General features: G+C 50.0%; 1 protein-coding gene and 1 pseudogene across 2 annotated transcripts; one reads left to right on the top strand and one right to left on the bottom strand.

Annotated features, from left to right (window-relative positions):
* Window positions 1-216: 216 nt before the first annotated feature.
* On the top strand, window positions 217-20,284 carry LOC123448619 (phosphatidylinositol 4-phosphate 5-kinase 6-like). 2 transcript variants are annotated; one of them, XM_045125574.1, is made up of 8 exons: window positions 217-1,376; window positions 3,432-3,596; window positions 3,702-3,867; window positions 3,965-4,081; window positions 18,073-18,266; window positions 18,385-18,464; window positions 18,701-18,785; window positions 19,465-20,284. In XM_045125574.1, the coding sequence occupies exons 1-8, from the start codon at window positions 241-243 to the stop codon at window positions 19,754-19,756; spliced, it is 2,235 nt and encodes a 744-aa protein (XP_044981509.1). In that variant the 5' UTR covers window positions 217-240; the 3' UTR covers window positions 19,757-20,284. The 2 variants fall into 2 exon arrangements, with proteins under 2 accessions (XP_044981509.1, XP_044981508.1); XM_045125573.1 differs by having other exon boundaries at window positions 18,382-18,464.
* On the bottom strand, window positions 9,873-10,470 carry LOC123448620 (annotated as a pseudogene).
* Window positions 20,285-22,173: the final 1,889 nt, after the last annotated feature.

Raw genomic sequence — 22,173 nt, 5'->3', positions numbered from 1 at the left:
AAAACGCGTCCACCTCTTTGCACGTCCCACCTGACGTCTCTCTGCTCCTCCACTCCCTCTCACGACCCCCTCCGCTTTAGACGGTCTAAAATTTTCTCTTCGGCCACCTTCTCTCTCCTCCCACCGACTCCTTCGGCAATGCCGCCGCGGCGCGCGCGCGCGCGGCCGCCGGCGCTGCTAGGTCCTTGCACGATCCACGCCGGAGCCGGGAGCCCTTGAACCAGCGCAGCGAGACGACCAATGCACGAGCGCGCCCGGCCAGGGCGCGGGAGACGACCGTGCGCGTGCCGCGTGTCACCGATGCGGCCCCCCGGCGAAGACCCCGACGCGGAGCCCTCGTGCAGCAGTTCGGACACCAGCGAGCCGCAGGACCAGCAGCGCTCGGAGAGGGCGCTCTCCAACGGAGATCTCTACCTGGGCCAGTGGCGCGGGGGCGTGCCACACGGCGACGGGAAGTACCTGTGGGCGGATGGCTGCATGTACGAGGGCGAGTGGCGCCGAGGCAAGGCCACCGGACGCGGTAGGTTCTCTTGGCCGTCGGGCGCCACCTACGAGGGCGAGTTCTTGGACGGGTTCATGCACGGCGCTGGAACCTACGTGGGCGCCGCGGGGGACACCTACCGCGGCGCGTGGGCCAAGAACCTCGAGCACGGCGCCGGCGAGAAGCGATACGCCAATGGCGACTGCTACGACGGCGAGTGGCGGGCAGGGCTTCCGGACGGATGTGGCCGCTACACCTGGCGCGATGGCACGGAGTACGCCGGCGGCTGGCGCGCCGGGCTCATCCACGGCCGCGGCGCCCTGGTCTGGGCCAACGGCAACCGCTACGATGGCGGCTGGGAGGGCGGCCGCCCGCGAGGACAGGGCACGTTCCGGTGGTCGGACGGCAGCCTGTTCGTCGGGTTCTGGGGCCGGGAGGCGCCTGGTGGTGCCCTCCACCAGAAGGGCGTGTACTACCCATCCCCCGGGGCGGCAGGGGAGACGAGGACACGCGACCCGAGGGAGGTGTTCGCGAGGGAGCTGCCGGAATGTGTGCGCTCTGGCACGGAAAGCCAGTCGGCGCTACCGTCGCTGAGGTCTCTAAAGTGGCTGGCGCGGTCGGTCAGTGGGCGCGGGAGCTCGTCGTCGGGCCGGAGCAATCTTTCGGGTGGGAGTAATTGGGGTTCAGATGGAGACGTCAAGTGCGAGCTTGCTGACGACTGGAAGCGTCGTAACAGTATGAGGGAGGGTAGGGGGCTGATGCCGCTCCCTTCGCTGGCGCCGGCGCCACAAGTAGCCAAGGGTGCACCGCAGCGGGTGTCGAAGCGGCAGGGGGAGACCATTGCCAAGGGGCACAAGAACTACGAGCTCATGCTCAACCTGCAGCTCGGCATCAGGTGCATTTCTTTCACTTGATTAGTACACCTTGAATTCTTGATCTTCCTGTGAATTTCAGAAACTAGTGGAGGTGTGGAGATTCAAAATTTCTAGTACTCCCTCCCTAAAGAAATATAAGAGCATTTAGATCACTTAAGTAGTGATTGTGAGAAGATTTACATTGAGATTTGTTGTTTAACTGTTTATCATGCTGTTGCTAAACATGAACACCAAGAATGTTTCATTCTATTGGAGAGAACTGAAGCACATACATGCACATTGTAATGTTCTTAGCAAATAATATACACCTATTTTTTTTCCTTTGCCATACATTGGGAGCACAAAATATCGAACAGATATCAATAACAAAAAATCAGAAACAAAATTACATTTCATAAACCCAAGAAGGCTTGCACTTTTTGAAGATATAAAACTCAACTTTTCTTAGTTCTTCAGCGAAAAATGATGCTTATAAGGATTATCAATGAACAATTACAAACTTGGTGTCCACAAAAAAAATGGACCATGTACATTTGAAAATGACTCCTTTTAATTGGCGAGTATCAAATAGATCAGAAAATGGTACTTGTTACACCAGGAGCTGTTAAGCCAGACACAGTAGCATGCATATTTTTTTACGTTACCCAATTTACTTGACCAAAAGTCAGTTTGGTTTCATGCCTGGAGGTCGACCATGGAAGCCATTTTCTTGGTACCACAACTTATGAAGAGATACAGGGAGCTAAAGAAGGATCTGTATATGGTGTTCATTGACTTGGAGAAGGCCTATGATAAGATACTGCGGAATGTCATGCGGTGGGTCTTGGAGAAACACAAAGTCCCGGCAAAGTAGATTACCCTCAGCAAGTACATATACGATAATGTTGTGACAAGTGTTCAAACAAGTGATAGCGACTGATGACTTCCTGATTAAAATAGGACTGCACCAGGGGTCGACTTTGAGCTCATATCTTTTTGCCTTGGTGATGGATGAGGTCACAAGGGATATACAAGGAGATATCCCATGATGTATGATCTTTGCGGACGACGTGGTGCTAGTCGATGATAGTCGGACGGGGTCAATAGAAAGGTGGAGCTATGGAGACAAACCTTAGAATCGAAAGGTTTTAGACTTAATAAAACTAAAACCGAGTACATGAAGTGCGGTTCCAGTACTACTAGACACGAGGAGCAAGAGGAGGTTAGACTAGATGGGTAGATGGTGCCTCAGAATGACACCTTTCGTTATTTGGGGTCAATGCTGCAGAAGGATGGGGATATCGATGAATATGAGAACCATCGAATTAAAGTCGATGGATGAAGTGGCGCCAAGCTTCTGGCATTCTCTATGACAAGAGGGTGCCACAAAAGCTAAAAGAAAAATTCTATAGGACGACTGTTTGACCCGTAATGTTGTATGGTGCTGAGTGTTGGCCGACTAAAAGGCGACATGTGCAGCAGTTAGGTGTGACGGAGATGCGCATGTTGAGATGGATGTGTAGCCACACAAGGAAGGACCGAGTCCGAAATGATGATATACAAGATAGAGTTGGGGTAGCGCCGTTTCATGAGAAGCTTGTCCAACATCTTCTGGGATGGTTTGGGCATATTCAGCGTAGGCCTCTAGAAGCTCTAGTGCATAGCGGACGGCTAAAGCGTGCTGATAATGTCAGAAGAGGTCGCGGTAGACCGAATCTGACATGGGAGGGGTCCGTAAAGAGAAATTTGAAGGACTGAAGAATCACCAGATAACTAGCGTGGACACGGATGTATGGAAGCTTGCTATCCATGTGCGAGAACCATGAGTTGGTAGCGATATCTTATGGGTTTCACCTCTAGCCTATCCCAACTTGTTTGAACTAAAGGCTTTGTTGTTGTTGTTGTACCCAATTTACTTACAGACATCAGGGTTTATTTTTTATTTTCAAGTTTTTTAATGTAATTTTTGTAGTATAAACTTGATAAATTCCAACTTCTTATTTAGGAGATCAAATTTATTTCATAAGATTTGTTATGTCTTTCTGAACTTATACATTACAATTTCTTAATATCTGAATATGCTATCTTGGGCATAGGCATGCAGTAGGAAGGCAAGGTCAGGTTATATTAGATCTGAAATCATCAGCATTTGACCCAAAGGAAAAAGTATGGACAAAATTTCCCCCAGAAGGCTCGAAATATACCCCTCCACACAATTCTAGCGATTTCAAATGGAAAGATTACTGCCCAAAGGTGTTCCGGTTGGTCATCACTCCCAAGATAAAGATCTATCCTATCTTATAACCATATTATGGTATTGTACTCATCAACACATGCACACATATTTGTTCTGCACTAATTCACAGGACATTGCGCAAGCTGTTCAAGGTCGATCCAGCTGACTATATGCTTTCTCTCTGTGGAGATGATGCTCTACGTGAGCTCTCATCCCCTGGTAAGAGTGGAAGCTTCTTTTACTTGACAAATGACGACCGATATATGATAAAGACAATGAAGAAATCTGAAGTAAAGGTTTGTCCTCCTTTTCTATCTTCGTCTAAATGTTTCGAAGCTTCATAGATGTATATAAATTTTGTTCTGAATCTATGGATTATTTGTTACCATACAGATGCTTCTGAAGATGCTTCATGCTTATTACAATCATGTCCGTGCATTTGAGAATACCCTAGTGGCAAAGTTCTTTGGTCTACACTGTGTAAAGTTGGCTGGAGCAAACCAAAAGAAGGTTAGAAAGTATATACTTTTTGTTTTGCACGAACACAAACAATTTTTTTCGAAAAAGGAAATATGTTAATATCGCGAAGATATCAATTACACCTGGCCTCTATACCAACAAGATGTCTAAAGACATCAATGATACACACAGTAAAATAAAAGAACAGAAGAGAAACATAAAAGAATAGAAGAGAAACGCCTCGCCATGGTGATCAGTCACTAGCAACAACACTCTAACCAGCACCAAAGATAACACCCAGTATACAAAAAAGATTCTACAAAAGCAACACCTCCAAAAAGGAAACAATGCACAAGCATTGTCGTTGCCCTATCGAAGATCTTGAGTGTTTACCCTCGAGAGGGTCCTAGTTCATCCAAAAATTAATGCCTTCAACAAGACCATTCTCAGATACAACCAATAAGGGCCAGTCCTTGGGCTTTCAACTTGGGAATCAAGACTCGCTACTCGAGGACAACAACAAACAACAACCAAGCCTTTCAGTCCCAAACAAGTTGGGGTAGGCTAGAGTTGAAACACATAAGATCTCGAAGCCAAGTCATGGCTCTGGAACGTGGATAGCTAACTTCCACGCACCCCTGTTCATGGCTAAGTTTTTATCGATATTCCAAACCTTCAGGTCTCTCTTAACGGACTCCTCCCATGTCAAGTTTGGTCTACCACGAGCCCTCTTAACATTCTCAGCACGCTTTATCCGTCCGCTATGCACCGGCGCTTTCGGTGGCCTCCGTTGAATATGTCCAAACCATCTGAGACGATGCTGGACCAGCTTCTCTTCAATCGGTGCTACCCCAAGTCTCTCTCGTATACCGTCATTCCGTACCCGATCCTTACTTGTGTGGCCACATATCCATCTCAACATGCGCATCTCTGCTACACCTAACCGTTGGATATGTCGTCGCTTGGTTGGCCAACACTCCGCACCATACAACATCGCAGGTCGGATAGCTGTCCTATAAAACCTGTCTTTTAGCTTTTGTGGCACTGTCTTGTCACAGAGTACGCCAGAAGCTTGGCGCCACTTCATTCACTCAGCCTTGATTCGGTGGCCCACGTCTTCATCGATATCGCCATCCTTCTGCAACATGGACCCCAAATATCGAAACATGTCTCTCTCCGGTACCACCTGCCCACCAAGGCTAACCTCTCCATCCTCGTGCCTAGTAGCACTAAAACTGCACCTCATGTATTCAGTTTTAGTTTTACTAAGCCTAAAACCTTTCGATTCTAGAGTCCGCCTCCATAACTCTAACTTTCTATTAACCCCCGTTCGGCTATCATCGACTAGCACCACATCATCCGCAAAGAGCATACACCATGGGATATCTCCTTGTATATCCCTTGTGACCTCATCCATCACCAAATCAAAAAGATAAGGGCTCAAAGCTGACCCTTAGTGTAGACCTATTCTAATCGGAAAGTCATCGGTGTCGCCATCACTTGTTCGAACACTTGTCACAACATTATCATACATATCCTTGATGAGGGTAATGTACTTTATTGGGACTTCGTGTTTCTCAAGGCCCACCACAAGACTCGCTACTCGAGGAGCACCACCAAAATTTCCGACCTCCAGTAATGCCGCCCCCGGCCACCGTTGCAAGTCACCAAAACACCTAGCACACAGTTTTCATTGCATCCACTACACCTTTCTGCCAACGCTTCAAGACCTCCAATCACAACCACCATGACTTTCTTGACCTCTATCACTGCCATGGAAATCTTGACTTAGACATGTCCCATGGCTCCGATAAGAAAGCGAGGCTTCGCGCCGCCCCATTTTGAAGCCGTGTTGGCTGATAATATGAGCGCGCGCGACCGGAGCCTTTCCGATCTAGATATTCAGGGGCGACATATGCCAATCCGTATAGATCTATGAGTGTGAAGACCGGAACTCGTCAGCGGCCAAATCGAAGAGGTTGACGTCCGACATTAGACGACATGGCGGACAAAGATCGCTAGGGTCAAACCGCCACATCATCAACGCCGGCCATGGCAGCAAGACAGCCAAAGAATCAGCCCGCCCCGGCCGCCGCAAACTCGCAGCGTCGTTGTGTACTCGAGCCACACGCATGCATCACAAGATCTAAAGGAGCAGGCCCCACCGCCACCGCGCTCGCCAGAGGCACCGGCGAGGAGGAGTTGCGGAGGAGCGGAGACCGGCGGTTGCTTCTGGGACGTCCCGGTGTCGCCCACGAACAACACGGGAGTGAGACCCAATTATTTCGAAGCCAACAGACGTATCTTTCCTACTTATAAAGATTTGAGTTTGTAGTGAGTTCACTCACGCTTCTGCTACTATCTATGGAATTTATGAATTAAAATAATAACAATCTCCACCAGACATTTCCCTATTATTTTTATCGGCACCGTCGCTCTTCCCCAATCGCCATCCTTCACCAAGGCGAGGCGAGTACACGGAGCCACGGTGCCCACAAAGCCAACGCGGTCCTGCGTGTTGCGGTGAGAACCTGGTGATTATGCTCCTACTCCTTGCTTTGCGTTTCGTCCATGATGAATTTTGGTGCTGGTGCTTTCCTTTTACTTAATTAGTGACCTTCGGTGCTGGTAATTTCCTTCGCTGGACAGCAAGGGACGGCTGCTTCCCTACAACAACTCCACAAGTCAGGTTGGGCACGAGTTGGAATTGGATCGACAAGCCAAAAGCTCGCCGATGACGAGTGAGACCGGTGCTGAGCTCGATGCTACGATGAGTCCCAATACGAGGCTCGGACCGACCAACTCTCTGGTCCAGGCTATCTTGCGGGCCCCGATGGCGCTGGTCAATACTAGGTAGGCCCAGGATGAGGCAGTGGCCGTGACCGGAGGAACGTGGCCATCGAGGTGGAGCACGGGAGCGTCCGACAGGCGTGCTTGTGGACATGGTCGTGGAGAAGGAGAAGAACCACGGTGGAGTTGATGGCGCGGATGTTGGTGTCTAGCCCTAGCTCAGCAAGATTTTTGCCCCGCGCACGCAATCCGCCGGCTGCACGAACGGCCGCTTGCATTTTTCTGAGCACGAACTCCATAACACACGGGATACATGATTAGAGCATCTTCAACACCCGCGCTTCGTGCCGCACGCGCTTCGGCTGGTTTAGCGCGGCCGCCGGCGCTGGCTCCAACAGCCGCGCTATAATGCAGCACGCGCCGCTCCAGTAACACCCAAAAATACAGCACGCGCAACACGCACAAACCATATATACATTTCAAAAAATAGGAGCAAAAATGATCAAACAAACAAAATAAATCAACAATAAATAGTCATTACAACTCAAACAAATAGTTTATCGTTCAGTACAACAAATAATGCAATAAACACAACCAATAGTTCATGAACAATACAATGTCGAATGCAAAAATCATGCTCTTTCTCGTTCATGTCATGCCCACCACTCTTCAATTAGTCCTTCTGAAGTTTATTGTGCGTTGCGGGACGCCGAATGGCATGATAGGAGGTAACAAAACGGGCTACCCTTTCAGCCCTCCGTCGCACTCGCACGGGATGTCCCAAGAGCTCATACTGTGAGTAGTCTAAATTTTGGCCACGCTCATTCTTGATGATCATGTTGTGCATGATCACACAAGCGTGCATGATGTACCAAAGCATTTTTTGATCCCAAAATCTAGCTGGTCCTCTCACAATAGCAAATTGGGCTTGCAAAATCCCAAATGCTCTCTCCACATCTTTTCTAGCCGCCGCCTGAGCATTGTGGAAATCAAGATTTTTCTTACCTTTCGACTTTTTCAACGGCTTCACGAAGGTTTGCCACTTTGGATAGATGCCATCCGCTAGATAATAGCCATAGTTGTACGTACGGCCATTTGCTACAAACTGCACCGGGGGCAACTCACCATCTGCAATCTTATTCATCAGTGGTGACCGGTTGACAACATTGATGTCATTCAAAGATCCAGTCATTCCAAAGAATGCATGCCAAATCCAAGTCTCCTGATCGGCCACCGCTTCAAGGATTATAGTGGAACCCTTTTTTGGCCGTGGAATTGCCCATGCCATGCCTTTGGACAATTCTTCCAACTCCAATGCATGCAATCTATTGAGCCAAGCATGCCAGGAAAGCCGCGAGCTTTGTTCATCGCCAATAGCCTTGCGACGTCTTCAACAGTGGGAGATCTCAAATACTCCTCGCCAAACACTTGCACAATTCCCACTACAAAGCGCTTGACACACATGATGGCTTGGCTCTCACCCATAGCCAAGTGATCATCAACTAGATCAGCCGGGATACTGTATGCCAACATACGCAAAGCGGCTGTCACCTTCAGAAAGGTGCTATGCCCGAGCTCTCCGACGACATTCCTCCTTTGCTGGAAAAACCGGTCATGGCTCGCTAGTTTCTCTGCAATGCGCCTGAACAAGTCGGTGCTCATCCTAAACCGGCGACGAAAATACGACTCCGGGTATGTGGGATTCTCCACGAAATAGTTCTTCATCAATCTGTTATGGGCATCAATCCTATCTCTCCAAATTTTCTCCCGACCCATAACCGAACCACCGTGCTTCGGTTTTTTATTGATATGCATAGCTAGGATCATTGCAAGATCCTCCTCCTCTTCCATATCAAATTCTTCTTCGGAAGAATCATACGACGAACTCATCTACAATGTTCAATACTATACTATAAAAACTACAATTCAAAACATGCACCAAATTCATGAAGTTTGAGCAATACATACCTTGTAGGCGTTTTGTCGAACACCTTGCGGGCGCGGCGCGACAGCGAGCGCTCGGACGCTGTTCCTCGGGCGACGGACGCGCGCGACGGCCGGCGGGACTATGAGGGGGCGGGGCGGAAGCGTGGCGGCGCGGGGATAGGCCGGGGAAGCGCCTGAACGGTCGCCGGGGGGCACGGGCGGCTGCGGCGGCGGGGATAGGCCAGGGAAGCGCCTGAACGGTCGCCGGGGGGCTCGGGCGGCGGCGGCGGCGCGGGGATAGGCCGGGGAAGCGCCTGAACGGTCGTCGGGGGGCGCGGGCGGCGGCGGCGCGGGGATAGGACGGGGAAGCGCGGCCGGATGGGGGGTGGGAGAGGGAGAGCGAGCGCGCGAGAGTCCAGCGCACGGGAGCTGGCGCAACAAATAAGCGGCGCGCGATTGCGTTTCGGCCAGCGCGCTGAACTGCATATGCCGCGCGCGTCGTTTTTGCGCGCCCGCTGGAGCCACCCGCCGCGTTGCGCGCGCGTTAAAATGGCCTAATTTGCGGCGCGACGCTAGTTTAGCGCGGCTGTTGGAGATGCTCTTAGTTATCTAGCCTAGCTAGCTAGCCCACACATTCGATTTAGCCAACTACCCACGCGCACACGCCCTCACCCGACGACCTGGCCGCTCTCGTGCATGGCCATGCAGCTCTTCCACGAGGCCCACGCCGATCCGCACGCCTCGCCTGCGCCCACGAAGCGCTCGTAGCCGCGATCGGGCTCCAACGAACAGCAACGGCCGGCTACTGCATGTAGCTCGTCCACGCTACGTACGCGGCAAGCTGCAGACCGACTCCAATGCACGCACGCTCCACAACTCGGGTCAGCACACACGACACACGCATCCCCCCGCGTCCCGCGCACCCGACGCGCACGCACGCAGTCGCCGCAGGCCGAGTCCAGGGCCCAGCGCGGTCACTCCTCCACGTATCTCGCCTACCTGCAACGGCCCACGCGCTCGAACGCGTGGAGACACACACACGCAACCAAACCTGCCACGGGCCGAGCCAGACGCGTCGCCGCTCGCCGTGGCTTATTGCCCTACAGTTCACCTCTTAAGCCACGACCTAGAGCAGGCCGCCGTCCTCGACGCCGACGTCCGCCAGCATCGCGCGCTCCGCTGCCGGCTCCCTCCGCAGCTGGGGGCAGTCGTGCTTGAAGTGGCCGCGCTCGTCGCACTTGTAGCAGCGCCCGCGCCTGTTCCCGCCGCTCCCAGTCGCCACGCTCTGCCTGTCGTCGTCGTCGCGCACTCCTCCCTGCTGCCGCTCCCGTGCCCGCCACTGCGCCATGGTGAGCATCAGCTGATCGCCGCCACGCTCGCCGCCGTCTTGTCCACGGCGCCGAACCCGCTCATCAAAGGCGCGCAGCCGCCCGAGCGCCTCATCGAATGCCATGGTCGCCGTGTCGCAGAACTGCTCGATGTCGGCGACGACGGGGAACAACCGATCCGGGACGGTATCCAGCAGCTTCTTCACGAGCGCCGCGTCGCCCAGCGTCTCCCCTAGGCTTGCGAACCGCGCCGTCATCCCTGCCAGCCTCCCGGCGTACGCGTCCAGCGCCTCGCCGTCCGCCATCTTCAGGCGATCAAACTCCCCGCGCAGCGTCGCCAGCCTTGTCGCGCGCACCTGATCGGCACCGACGAACCTCACCTTCAGGGAGTCCCATACCTCCCTAGCGGTGAGCTTCGTCCCCACCTGCAGCAGCACGTCCTCCGGCAGCGCTTCGAGGATTAACGCGCGCGCCGTCTTGCACTTCTTGGCGTTCACCGCCGCGTCGCCCGGCTCCATCGCCTCCCACACATTGTTGACGTCGAGGATCGCATGCGCCTTGATCGCCCACACCGTGTAGTTGTCCGGCGTGAGCATCGACATCGCCATTGACACCGATCCGCCCGCCCCTCCGCCGTGTGGCACGATCGCCATTGCCGCCGACGAGCTCCCGAACCGAAGCTCTGATGCCAAATGTTGGTGTCTAGCTCTTAGCTCTCCTCCGCACCTGAGCTCTCGCTCTCTCTCGCACGGACGTAGAAGAAAGAAGGAGGAAGAACGAGGAGAACACATCAAGATTTTTGCCCGGCGCACGTACGTTGCCGGCCGCACGAACGGCCGCTTGTATTTCCCTGAGCACAAATTCAACAACACACCAGATACATGACCAGTTATATAGCCTAGATAGCTAGCCCACACAACCCACTTAGCCAACTACCCACGCGCACATGCGCTCACCCAACGACCTGGCCGCTCCCGTGCATGGGGCCATGCAGCTCTTCCATGAGGCCCACGTTGATCCGCACGCCTCGCCTGCGCCCACGAAGCGCTCGTAGCCACGGCCGGGCTCCAACGAACAACAACGGCCGGCTACTGCATGCAGCTCGTCCACGCTACGTACGTGGCAAGCTGCAGACCGACTCCAATGCACGCACGATCCACAACTCGGGTCAGCACACAAGACACACGCATCCCCCCACGTCCCGCGCTCCCAGGCCCACGCACCCGACGCGCACGCACGCAGTCGCTGCAGGCCGAGTCCAGCGCCCCGACACGGTCACTCCTCCGCGTATCTCGCCTACACGCAACGGCCCACGCGCTCGAACGTGTGGATACACACACACGTGACCAAACCTGCCACAGACCCAGCCCGATGCGTCACCGCTCGTCGTGGCATATTGCCCGACAGCGGAGACCCGACCACGCGCAACATGGGAACTTGGCGACCGCGGTGTGTGCGCTTGGTGAACGACGGCGTGGCAGTGTATGCGCTCGTCAACAACGGTGTGGCAGTGTGGCCGGACATATGCTAGAGATGTGCAGTCGCAGTGCATGGCTAGGAGTAGAGGAGGGTATTGCGTCGTCGTGGATGGCGTGGTGGATGGATACACGATACGTAGGCACGTGTGCATACGCTAGGAGTGACGACACGGTGGATGGATGCATGCGAGTGTACAATTGCTTCTTTTTTTAGTCGTGTGTACAATATTATGTTGTTTTCCTTTAGCCAAGTGTAACGCCCAAGATGCGATCATATCCTTATTTTGGCGCGAGGTCCTCGACAGGGATAGAAAGGCATCTCGTCGTTTCGCAAGAATGAATACCGTTACAAGTACATGTACTGAAAAGATGAGTATAAGGAGTTGGCTTACACTCGCCACAAGCTACATCAAGATCACATCAATATAACAATATACTGTCATCATGTAGAAGAGCAGGGTCCGACTACGAACGAAAACAAACGATAAAAGAACGACGTCCATCCTTGCTATCCCAGGCTGCCGTCCTGGAACCCATCCTAGATCGATGAAGAAGAAGAAGAAGAAACTCCAAATAGAAAAATCATCGCGCTCACGTCAAAGTAACCCTTTACCTGTACCTACAACTGTTGTTGTAGTAATCTGTGCCACAGGGACTCAGCAAACTCATTTCCAAAGGTATCAAGACGAGCAAAGCTTAATGGGTGAGGTATGGTTAAGTGGTGAGGCTGCAGCAAGCGACTAAGCATTTATCTGAGGTGGCTAACTTACGAGTACAAGATTAAAAGGGGATGATCTACGCATAACGGGTGTGAACTAATAATGATTAAATGAATGATCATGAACACCTACTTACGTCGAACATAACCCCACCGTGTCCTCAGTCGGAGAAGGAGCTCACGAAAGAGACAGTCACGGTTACGCACATAGTTGGCATATTTTAATTAAGCTTACTTTAAGTTATCTAGAACCGCATGTTAAACAAAGTTTCCAAGTTTGCAACATAACGGGCACGACTTTCCGAAAGATTTAACCCTGCACGAGTGCTCCAAATAGTCCATCACAAACTGCCACAAGCTGCATAGAAAGCCTTGATCACGAAACTAGACCTCAACTCTGAGATAGCCCAAAGCATCATCGGAATCCCGATGCACAAGATATTTCGTAAAAGGTAAAACAAGTCCAGCAAGACCGGTCGACGTGTCAACGAACCCGATAGGAGCTGCATATCTCGTTCTCAGGACACGACCGGATGGGTCACACACGTAACCTCTCCATATCCAACCCAAATATGAGGCGGATATGGGGGAGCCCGGGCACGCCCGCCACGTCGGACCAGACAACCCGACCACACCCCAAATTGACCCAAAATCTTCAAACTCATCCTCCTCCTCCCGCCGCCCTCCAACATTTCCTGTGTCCGAGCCCTCGCCATGTGGCACCCTTGCTCCCATCCTCACCACCGGTCCCGATCCGCTGCCGTGATGTCTTCCAGCCCATCCCTGACCGTCGCAACGGAGACACAGTCTGCCTCGTCCGTCGGCGTCCCTTCCTTCACTTCGCCTTGCAAGCCGGAGAACGTCGCCGACAGCGAGAGAGGGATGCAGAGGCGACGTTGCAGGTAGGGGCAGACATGGTCAAGGAGATGTCTCCCAGCCACGCCCGACTCCCCGCACACCATCCATCCAAGCGCCGACGCGGATTATGTCGTTCGACAATCTTGGGATGGAGGAGTGTTGGCTTTTTGCCCTCAGGATCGAGCACACGATCACCCTGCAACTCAACTAGTCGTGTACGCGCAACTCGGCTCAACGTATACGAACTAGCTGTAGCACTCGATATCTCGCCGGCGCTCACGCAAACACCGGGACCAGAACACATGCACGCGAACGCAGCAATACGAAGATGGCCAGAGGCACGTGTCGTGCCTCGTAAATATCTCTTTATTGCTTTTCTCGTTTTTCTGGTGTTACATAGCAACATATGTGTGCATATATATATGCACCGTCTTGACCATGGCTAGCATAGCCGACTTCAATATAACCTAGCACAACACGTACACGGACACATAACTTGCTTGACTTGGACTTAACCTACCAAACCTACAGCCTGTATCAGACCACAAAAGAACGTACAGCTAGCACACATATAGAACTAGGAAACCGACTCAAACTTACGTAGTTACACCACAACGCTAATCACTTTCTAATTAAATAAAACTCAAGCAACTTAGTACTAGCCACACGTAGCCATGTTTGGATTATACCAACATTCACCCCCTTACTCCAAACACTCGACTCATCGACTCGGAATCAACACATCGTTTGGATTACTAGTCCACGCCATCATATCTTAGCGTGCTACATGCAGACTAAACACATAGTCACTCATGTAGGAACTCAACTTAACCGGTGCGCATCCATCTTCACGCTGGCCTTCGTCTTCTCGCCAAGACACACTAACGACTCAGACACAAGGAAAAAAAATTAAAGACACGACTCTTTTTTTGTTTCTTATCTGTCGTAGCTTCTTCATCAAAGCAACCCTGGGCCGTCATCCACGCCCACTTTAGCTAGTTGCGGAATCTCGTGCTCCTTCTTTGCCTCCTTCCGCGGATTAGTACACTCTCGAGAATAGTGTCCATAGTCCTGCCAATTGTAGCACCGAACTTTAGATTTGTCGAACTTCCAGTACTTCTGCTTATCTTTTTCTTTATTGGGCGAGAACATTAACTGCTCCTCTTCTTGGTCGCGTTCCCGTCCTTGCAACGTCAATTCATAGGTCTTTAGCCGCCCAATCACCTCCATCACCGACATCTTCGTCACATCGCCCCACTGCTCTATGGTGCCAACGATCGGTAAAAACTTATCTGGAACGGCTCGTAGTAATTTCTCCACAACCGTGATGTCCTCCATCTTTGATCCGAGAGCTCGCATCTCATTAACCAGGGAGGTTAGTTTTAGTGCAAATTCACCAACCCCTTCTGACGCCTTCATGCTCATCCTCTCGAACTCCCTCCTTAGAGTTTTAACACGTGCCTTCTTGACACGATCATCTCGAGCATGCATCTCCTTGAGCGCTTGCCAAGCTTCCTTTGCCGTCTCTTTCTACGATATGGACATGAAAACAACATCAGACACACCTTGGATTATGGCGGCGAAAGCCTCTTGGTCCTTTGTCTGTTCGACCGCGCCGTCACCTTCCACCGCTGCCCAAACTCCACGCGCACGCATGAAGATTTTCATCTTCGCGGCCCACACCCCATAATTGTCACCATCAAGCATGGGGTACTGGATGGTCACACCACCACCACTCGCCTTCGAAGTCGACATGATTCTCTTCTTCGATTTTCCGTCGTCCGTGACACAACTTGACGGTGACGACAACTCCACCGTGACACAACTTGACGACGAAGCTTCCACACCTTGCTCTGATACCAATTGTTGGCTTTTTCCCCTCAGGATCGAGCACACGGTCACCCTGCAGCTCGACTAGTCGTGCACACGCAACTCGGCTCAACGTATACGAACTAGCTGTAGCACTCGATATCTCGCCGGCGCTCACGCAAACACCGGGACCAGAACACACGCACGCGAACGCATCAATACGAAGATGGCCAGAGGCACGTGTCGTGCCTCATAAATATCTCTTTGTTGCTTTTCCCATTTTTCTGGTGTTACATAGCAACATATGTGTGCATATATATATGCACCGTCCTGACCATGGCTAGCATAGCCGACTTCAATATAACCTAGCACAACACGTACACGGACACATAACTTGCTTGACTTGGACTTAACCTACCAAACCTACAGCCTGTATCAGACCACAAAAGAACGTACAACTAGCACACATATAGAACTAGGAAACCGACTCAAACTTACGTAGTTACACCACAACGCTAATCACTTTCTAATTAAATCAAACTCAAGCAACTTAGTACTAGTCACACGTAGCCATGTTTGGATTATACCAACATTCACCCCCTTAGTCCAAACACTCGATTCATCGACTCGGAACCAACACATCGTTTGGATTACTAGTCCACGCCATCATATCTTAGCATGCTACATGCAGACTAAACACATAGTCACTCATGTAGGAACTCAACTTAACCGGTGCGCATCCATCTTCACGCTGGCCTTCGTCTTCTCGCCAAGACACACTAACGACTGAGACACAAGGAAAAAAAACTAAAGACACGACTCTTGTTTTGTTTGTTATCTATCGTAGCTTCTTCATCAAAGCAACCCTGGGCCGTCATCCACGCCCACTTTAGCTAGTTGCGGAATCTCATGCTCCTTCTTTGCCTCCTTCCGCGGATTAGGACACTCTCAAGAATAGTGTCCATAGTCCTGACAATTGTAGCAACGAACTTTAGATTTGTCGAACTTCCGGTACTTCTGCTTTTCTTTTTCTTTATTGCGCAAGAACATTAACTGCTCCTCTTCTTGGTCGCGTTCCCGTCCTTGCAACGTCAATTCATAGGTCTTTAGCCGCCCAATCACCTCCATCACCGACATCTTCGTCACATCGCCCCACTGCTCTATGGTGCCAACGATCGGTAAAAACTTGTCTGGAACGGCTCATAGTAATTTCTCCACAACCGTGATGTCCTCCATCTTTGATCCGAGAGCTCGCATCTCATTAACCAGGGAGGTTAGTTTTAATGCAAATTCACCAAACCCTTCTGACGCCTTCATGCTCATCCTCTCGAACTCCCTCCTTAGAGCTTTAACACGTGCCTTCTTGACACGATCATCTCCAGCATGCATTTCCTTGAGCGCTTGCCAAGCTTCCTTTGCCGTCTCTTTCTCCGATATGGACATGAAAACAACATCAGACACACCTTGGATTATGGCGGCGAAAGCCTCTTGGTCCTTTGTCTGTTCGACCGCGCCGTCACCTTCCACCGCTGCCCAAACTCCACGCGCACGCATGAAGATTTTCATCTTCGCGGCCCACACCCCATAATTGTCACCATCAAGCATGGGGTACTAGATGGTCACACCACCACCACTCGCCTTCGAAGTCGACATGATTCTCTTCTTCGATTTTCCGTCGTCCGTGACACAACTTGACGGTGACAACAACTCCACCGTGACACAACTTGACGGCGAAGCTTCCACACCTTGCTCTGATACCAATTGTTGGCTTTTTTCCCTCAGGATCGAGCACACGATCACCCTGCAGCTCGACTAGTCGTGTACGCGCAACTCGGCTCAACGTATACGAACTAGCTATAGCACTCGATATCTCGCCGGCGCTCACGCAAACACCGGGACCAGAACACACGCACACGAACGCATCAATGCGAAGATGGCCAGAGGCACGTGTCGTGCCTCATAAATATCTCTTTATTGCTTTTCTCGTTTTTCTGGTGTTACATAGCAACATATGTGTGCATATATATATGCACCGTCCTGACCATGGCTAGCATAGCCGACTTCAATATAACCTAGCACAACACGTACACGGACACATAACTTGCTTGACTTGGACTTAACCTACCAAACCTACAGCCTGTATCAGACCACAAAAGAACGTACAACTAGCACACATATAGAACTAGGAAACCGACTCAAACTTACCTAGTTACACCACAACGCTAATCACTTCCTAATTAAATCAAACTCAAGCAACTTAGTACTAGTCACACGTAGCCATGTTTGGATTATACCAACAAGGAGGATGCGACGGCCGGCTGGGCCATTTCGGACAGCTTTCCGCTCACGCAGAAGCCAAAGATCGACGAATGTGAGTTGCCGTCACTCAAACTTTCACCAATCCATTGCCTTGGACGATGAGGACGACGAGGTTGTCGTCGGCAATGGAAGAGCTACCGTGCCAAAGGATAACTGACAACTCATGGAAAACAAGTGGGAGAAGGCCAGGATCTCCCTCGACGTCGCGACTACTAAAATGTCGTCCACATGGACGGACATTTTTCGACAAGGGAGAACAAGAAAGAGGAGAGGTACAAGCTCATGTTGGATGCACAAAAGAAGAGGATGAACTAGGACTGGATGAGGGCGGAGAGGAGGCTTGAAATTTAGACACAATAACATGCAGGGAGATCTCAAATGTTGATTCAATGGTACTACACGTTTATAAACTTCGACATTAGGAACATAGGACATACATAAAAATGATGATGTGATATGCAACAAATTAACATATCGCTTGTGTTTTGGCCTACCTTGCAAAGTAGAATAATGATGTGTATATTAGCATTAGTAGAAATGTCCATTAATACACGTGATAAGAAAAGAAATAACCAGTTGTTGGTTAGAACGTCTTGATTGATCTTTCTAATAACTGCGGTCTAATTTCACGTGGTTCTGTAACGTAGCACGGGCATCTTACTAGTTGTATTAGATGAAAGAGTGAGATGCCAAAATAGCATGTATATAACTGTTTTCATTCTGTCCTGATGCTGTAATTACTCCTATTTATGAATCTGCCGTTGTCAAGCATAATATCCATCCTGATTGTCTCCTTGATGCTGTACTACCACCCAGGTTCGTTTTGTCATAATGGGGAACCTGTTCTGCTCCGATCACACTATTCATAGGCGATTTGATCTGAAAGGATCATCTCTTGGCCGGACAACTGACAAGCCACAGGCAGAGATTGATGAGTATACAACTCTGAAAGATCTTGATCTTAATTTTATCTTTCGGTTGCAAAAACAATGGTTTGAAGAGTTCCGAAGGTGCGAACATCTTATTCCTAATTTTTGTATCATGTTTTTGAATGACCTATGCACCAAAAGCTAACCAATGATATCTGAACCCCATGTACTAATCTAGTTCTTAAATACTTTGAAGCAGGCAAGTGGACAAAGACTGTGAGTTTCTGGAGCAGGAGAAGATTATGGATTACAGTCTCTTGGTGGGCGTACATTTTAGAGGTGTGTGTGTGTGTGTGTGTGTGAGAGAGAGAGAGAGAGAGAGAGAGAGGGAGAGGGAGAGGGGGAGGGGGAGGGAGAGGGAGAGGGAGAGGGGGGAGCGAGAGCGAGAGAGAGAGAGAGAGAGAGAGAGAGAGAGAGAGAGAGGGAGAGGGAGAGGGAGAGAGAGAGAGAGAGAGATACTTAAGGCACTTTCTGAAAATACAAAATGCTGACTTGATTCTTTACTTTGGTTAAAGGTGCCATTGACATCGTTGGTGACAAACCTGCCACACCCCGCGTTTCAAGATGGGACAGGAATCACTTTCTTTCTGATCCAAACAGGTAATTGAGACACTAGCTTATGTTCTCTTGCCTAATACTACAATCCCAGTTATAATTGCTCATTTGCTCTTGCTCTTTGTAAATCATGTAGCTGGTAAGTATGTAGTTCTTTAGCCCGTTCATCATTAAAATGATTCATGTTTCGGCTTCATAATGTGGTAGTTGATATGCTTTGTGGTACAAATTTGGACATGAAAAGGTTTTAGGTACCCATCTATTTTAAATGACGACATTAGTTTTAATAGCCAGGATGTTCATTCTTCTGACTAGAAAGTATTTTAGGTTCATTTAGTAATATTTTCTATTGTGCCATTTCTTGGTAATGATATTTCTAAGGTTAATCTATATACCACATATAGTTTCTGATGGTGTAAATTGTGAAGGGTGCCAATCCAGTCATATGGTCCCCATTGTTAGCTATTAAACATTTTTTTTAGAACCTTCCTATCTTGTAGTACATGTTTTCATATTCACCAGCTTTCCCATGGATTCTCATGCTTAGTTCACACTTTTGAGTACTAGTAGTAAACATTTTGTCAAATCTAATGAAAGAGCAGGTTAGGCTATCACCTTATGTTTAGGATTGTCCTGGCCCCTGGAAGATTTATCTGATGAAGGTGTTTTAATGGTCTTTAGGTCTTGTTACAATAAATATAATTGATATTATTTGGTTGGACAGGTGGTCTAAGATTAAACTTGGTGCAAATATGCTGTCAAGAGCTGAACTGACAGTCCGAAAGAACGATAGTGATGTTATTGGAGAGCCAACTCGAGAATACTGTGACGTTATATTGTATTTTGGAATAATAGACATACTTCAAGACTACGATATAGGAAAAAAGATTGAGCATGCATACAAATCTTTCCAATATGACTCGACATCCATTTCAGCGGTAGATCCAAGACAGTACTCCAGGCGCTTTAAAGATTTCATATACAAAGCATTCCAAGAAGACAGAGTAGACAACTAAAAGCATGTGGACACCTTCTCCAGCAGCTGATGTAGTTTTGAAAGCGAAGATCAACTTTTCTGGGCCAAAGATCAAGCTGAGCATAATGCTGCATGGCATGGCATGTTCAAATTTGTACTTTGTCGGTTGTCTGCAGCAGTTTGGATCGATATCAGCAGCTTCCGTAGAAGACATCAGGATAACCGAGTTGCAGGAGAACCTGCTGATGCTTTGCCTTCCAGGAATTGGATTAGCTTTCATGTAATATATGAGTAGCTACGTACATAACACATGGAGTTCACTCACTAATATTTACAGGAGTAGATATAACTTGCAGATTCAAATCACACATATGCACAGGTCAGTCAGGGGTTGCAAATGCTCTTTTGCCTGAGGACACCAATGCCAGCATTCTTGAAAGTTAACTTTACTGAAAGTATGAAACCTTCAGCATACCGAGAGAAAATGTATTTATTGCTTATTTTATGCTACACTATGAGGCTAATATGGATTCAAAATCCATAGTGATTAATCAACTCATTTTCGGTATCCCCTTGTCTTAAATAAAATGCATGTGTTCTGAATATTTTCTTTACTACTACCTTTGGATGCACTGGGAAGCAAGGTATGTTCATGATGATGGGGTGTAGTAAGGAATGGGTCCATTAGTACCCTGACTTGTGCACAGACGATGACAGCCTCTCAACCGGCAAACCCACACTCAAGACACGGGCAAGTGAAGACCCGACAAGCTCGTGTTGGCAAGCCCCCACTACCGAGCCACCGCTCAACCTCATTAGGCTAGTTGTCATTTGTCGATGTGGTGTCGAGCGGGCAGGCAGTTAGGTAGAGCTAGTCGGGGTACGTGCAACTCCGGGTGATCAATCCACCTTTATTGACACCCGTCTTAATGGCGTGACAGAAGAATAAAAGGTAGCTAGGTGGGCGACACAGAAGGAGAGGCCGTTCTTGCATGAAGATGGCACAAAAACGACACCTCACGATGAATTTAATGCGCCTATACTTATCCGTCGTGGTTAGGTATTCGACAATGTAGCCTACGGTAGTAGTTTGACCATTGTTGACATAACTATTTACCTCTTGTAATTACCATTTAAGCCATTATGGTGCCCTTAGTCTATAGAAGGAGGCCCATCACAACATTTACAAGGGTCAAAACCCTACCCATTTGCACGCGTAGCCGTAGTTCTGAACATCTTGCCAGCAAGCTGCACTCCTTGTAACTAGGGCTACACTCATAATCCACAACCACACATGACATAGGGTATTACACCTTCGGGTGGCTCGAACCTGTATAAACCCTTTGCATGTTGTTGGTTGGTGCTGCTCTTTGTGCATGTTGATCCCCACAGTCCAACCGCAAAGGGACCTTGCCAGTCCCGTAGATTGTCATACCTCGACATCTTTGACGCGAGAGGCAGGGGAATCGCGTGAGTGAACTGACACCAGATTTCTGCGCGTCTTCACCGTCGTCTTCATCGTTGCCCATGGCGCCCAAGAAGGCCAAGGGAACATCGATGACCGCCGCATCCACGTCCAAGCTGCCCATGCTGGCAGCTACGGTCGACGGAGACGGAGGTGAGCACCGCTCTCACCGCACCAGTGAGCGCAGTCACCACACCGCCCGGAGTTCCATGAGCCGCAACTACGACCCCGCTGTCGTAACAAGCAAGGATGCCCTAGCGAAGTCCAAGGATGACAACATGATGGCGGTGCCGGTGAAACACCTGTCGCGTCCTTCACAGGACGAACACGACAAGCACCCGAGGTACATCAAAGATCTCGGGTGGCGTGCGGACAAGGACCCTTTGCGTCACTCTCAAGACACGCAAGGCCAAGATCATCGGCAACCTCCTCGTAAAAACAAGCTACGGACGCAGGGGCGGAACAGGGGTCCTTCTAACCCCGTTAGAAGTAAGAGTGCCACCCACGCTTCGTGCCGCGCCTTGCCATAGATGGCGGAGCAAGCCTTGGTGCAAGCCCAGCTGCTGTAGGACTTCCCTCCTGTGTCGGATAAGATGAAGGATTGGTGGGCCACCATCCAGAGCCTGCTAAACTTCACCAACCGCGACATGCCAGGAGAGACTGGGCCCTCACAAGCGCGCCACACGACACCAACAAAGCCTACTGATGGGCATAGTGTTGTCCGAGCACCCACAGTGTAGTCGCCCCCGCAGCAAGAACGACGAACTCACAAGGCCGATACGTAAGACAAGATGTCCATATCGTCATCGGGCCCGTGACAATGTCAATATCAAAGTCAAGTCTTACAAGACCAGTGATGACCCACAAGTGTAGGGGATCTATCGTAGTCCTTTCGGTAAGTACGAGTGTCGAACCCAACGAGGAGCAGAAGGAACTGACAAGTGGTTTTCAGCAAGGTATTCTCTGTAAGCACTGAAATTATCGGTAACAGA

The sequence above is a fragment of the Hordeum vulgare genome, chromosome 4H, assembly GCF_904849725.1.
Source record: "Hordeum vulgare subsp. vulgare chromosome 4H, MorexV3_pseudomolecules_assembly, whole genome shotgun sequence".
In the NCBI taxonomy this organism is placed as follows: Eukaryota; Viridiplantae; Streptophyta; class Magnoliopsida; order Poales; family Poaceae; genus Hordeum; species Hordeum vulgare.
The sequence above is the reverse complement of the archived record's forward strand: the minus strand, read 5'-3'. Positions and strand labels throughout refer to the sequence as shown.

Coding starts and splice junctions, on each gene's coding strand:
- LOC123448619 (XM_045125573.1), top strand. CDS start 241: ATGCACGAGCGCGCCCGGCCAGGGCGCGGGAGACGACCGTGCGCGTGC. Junction 18,267..18,381: donor TGGTTTGAAGAGTTCCGAAG/GTGCGAACATCT, acceptor AATACTTTGAAG/CAGGCAAGTGGACAAAGACT. Junction 18,786..19,464: donor TTTCTTTCTGATCCAAACAG/GTAATTGAGACA, acceptor TTGGTTGGACAG/GTGGTCTAAGATTAAACTTG.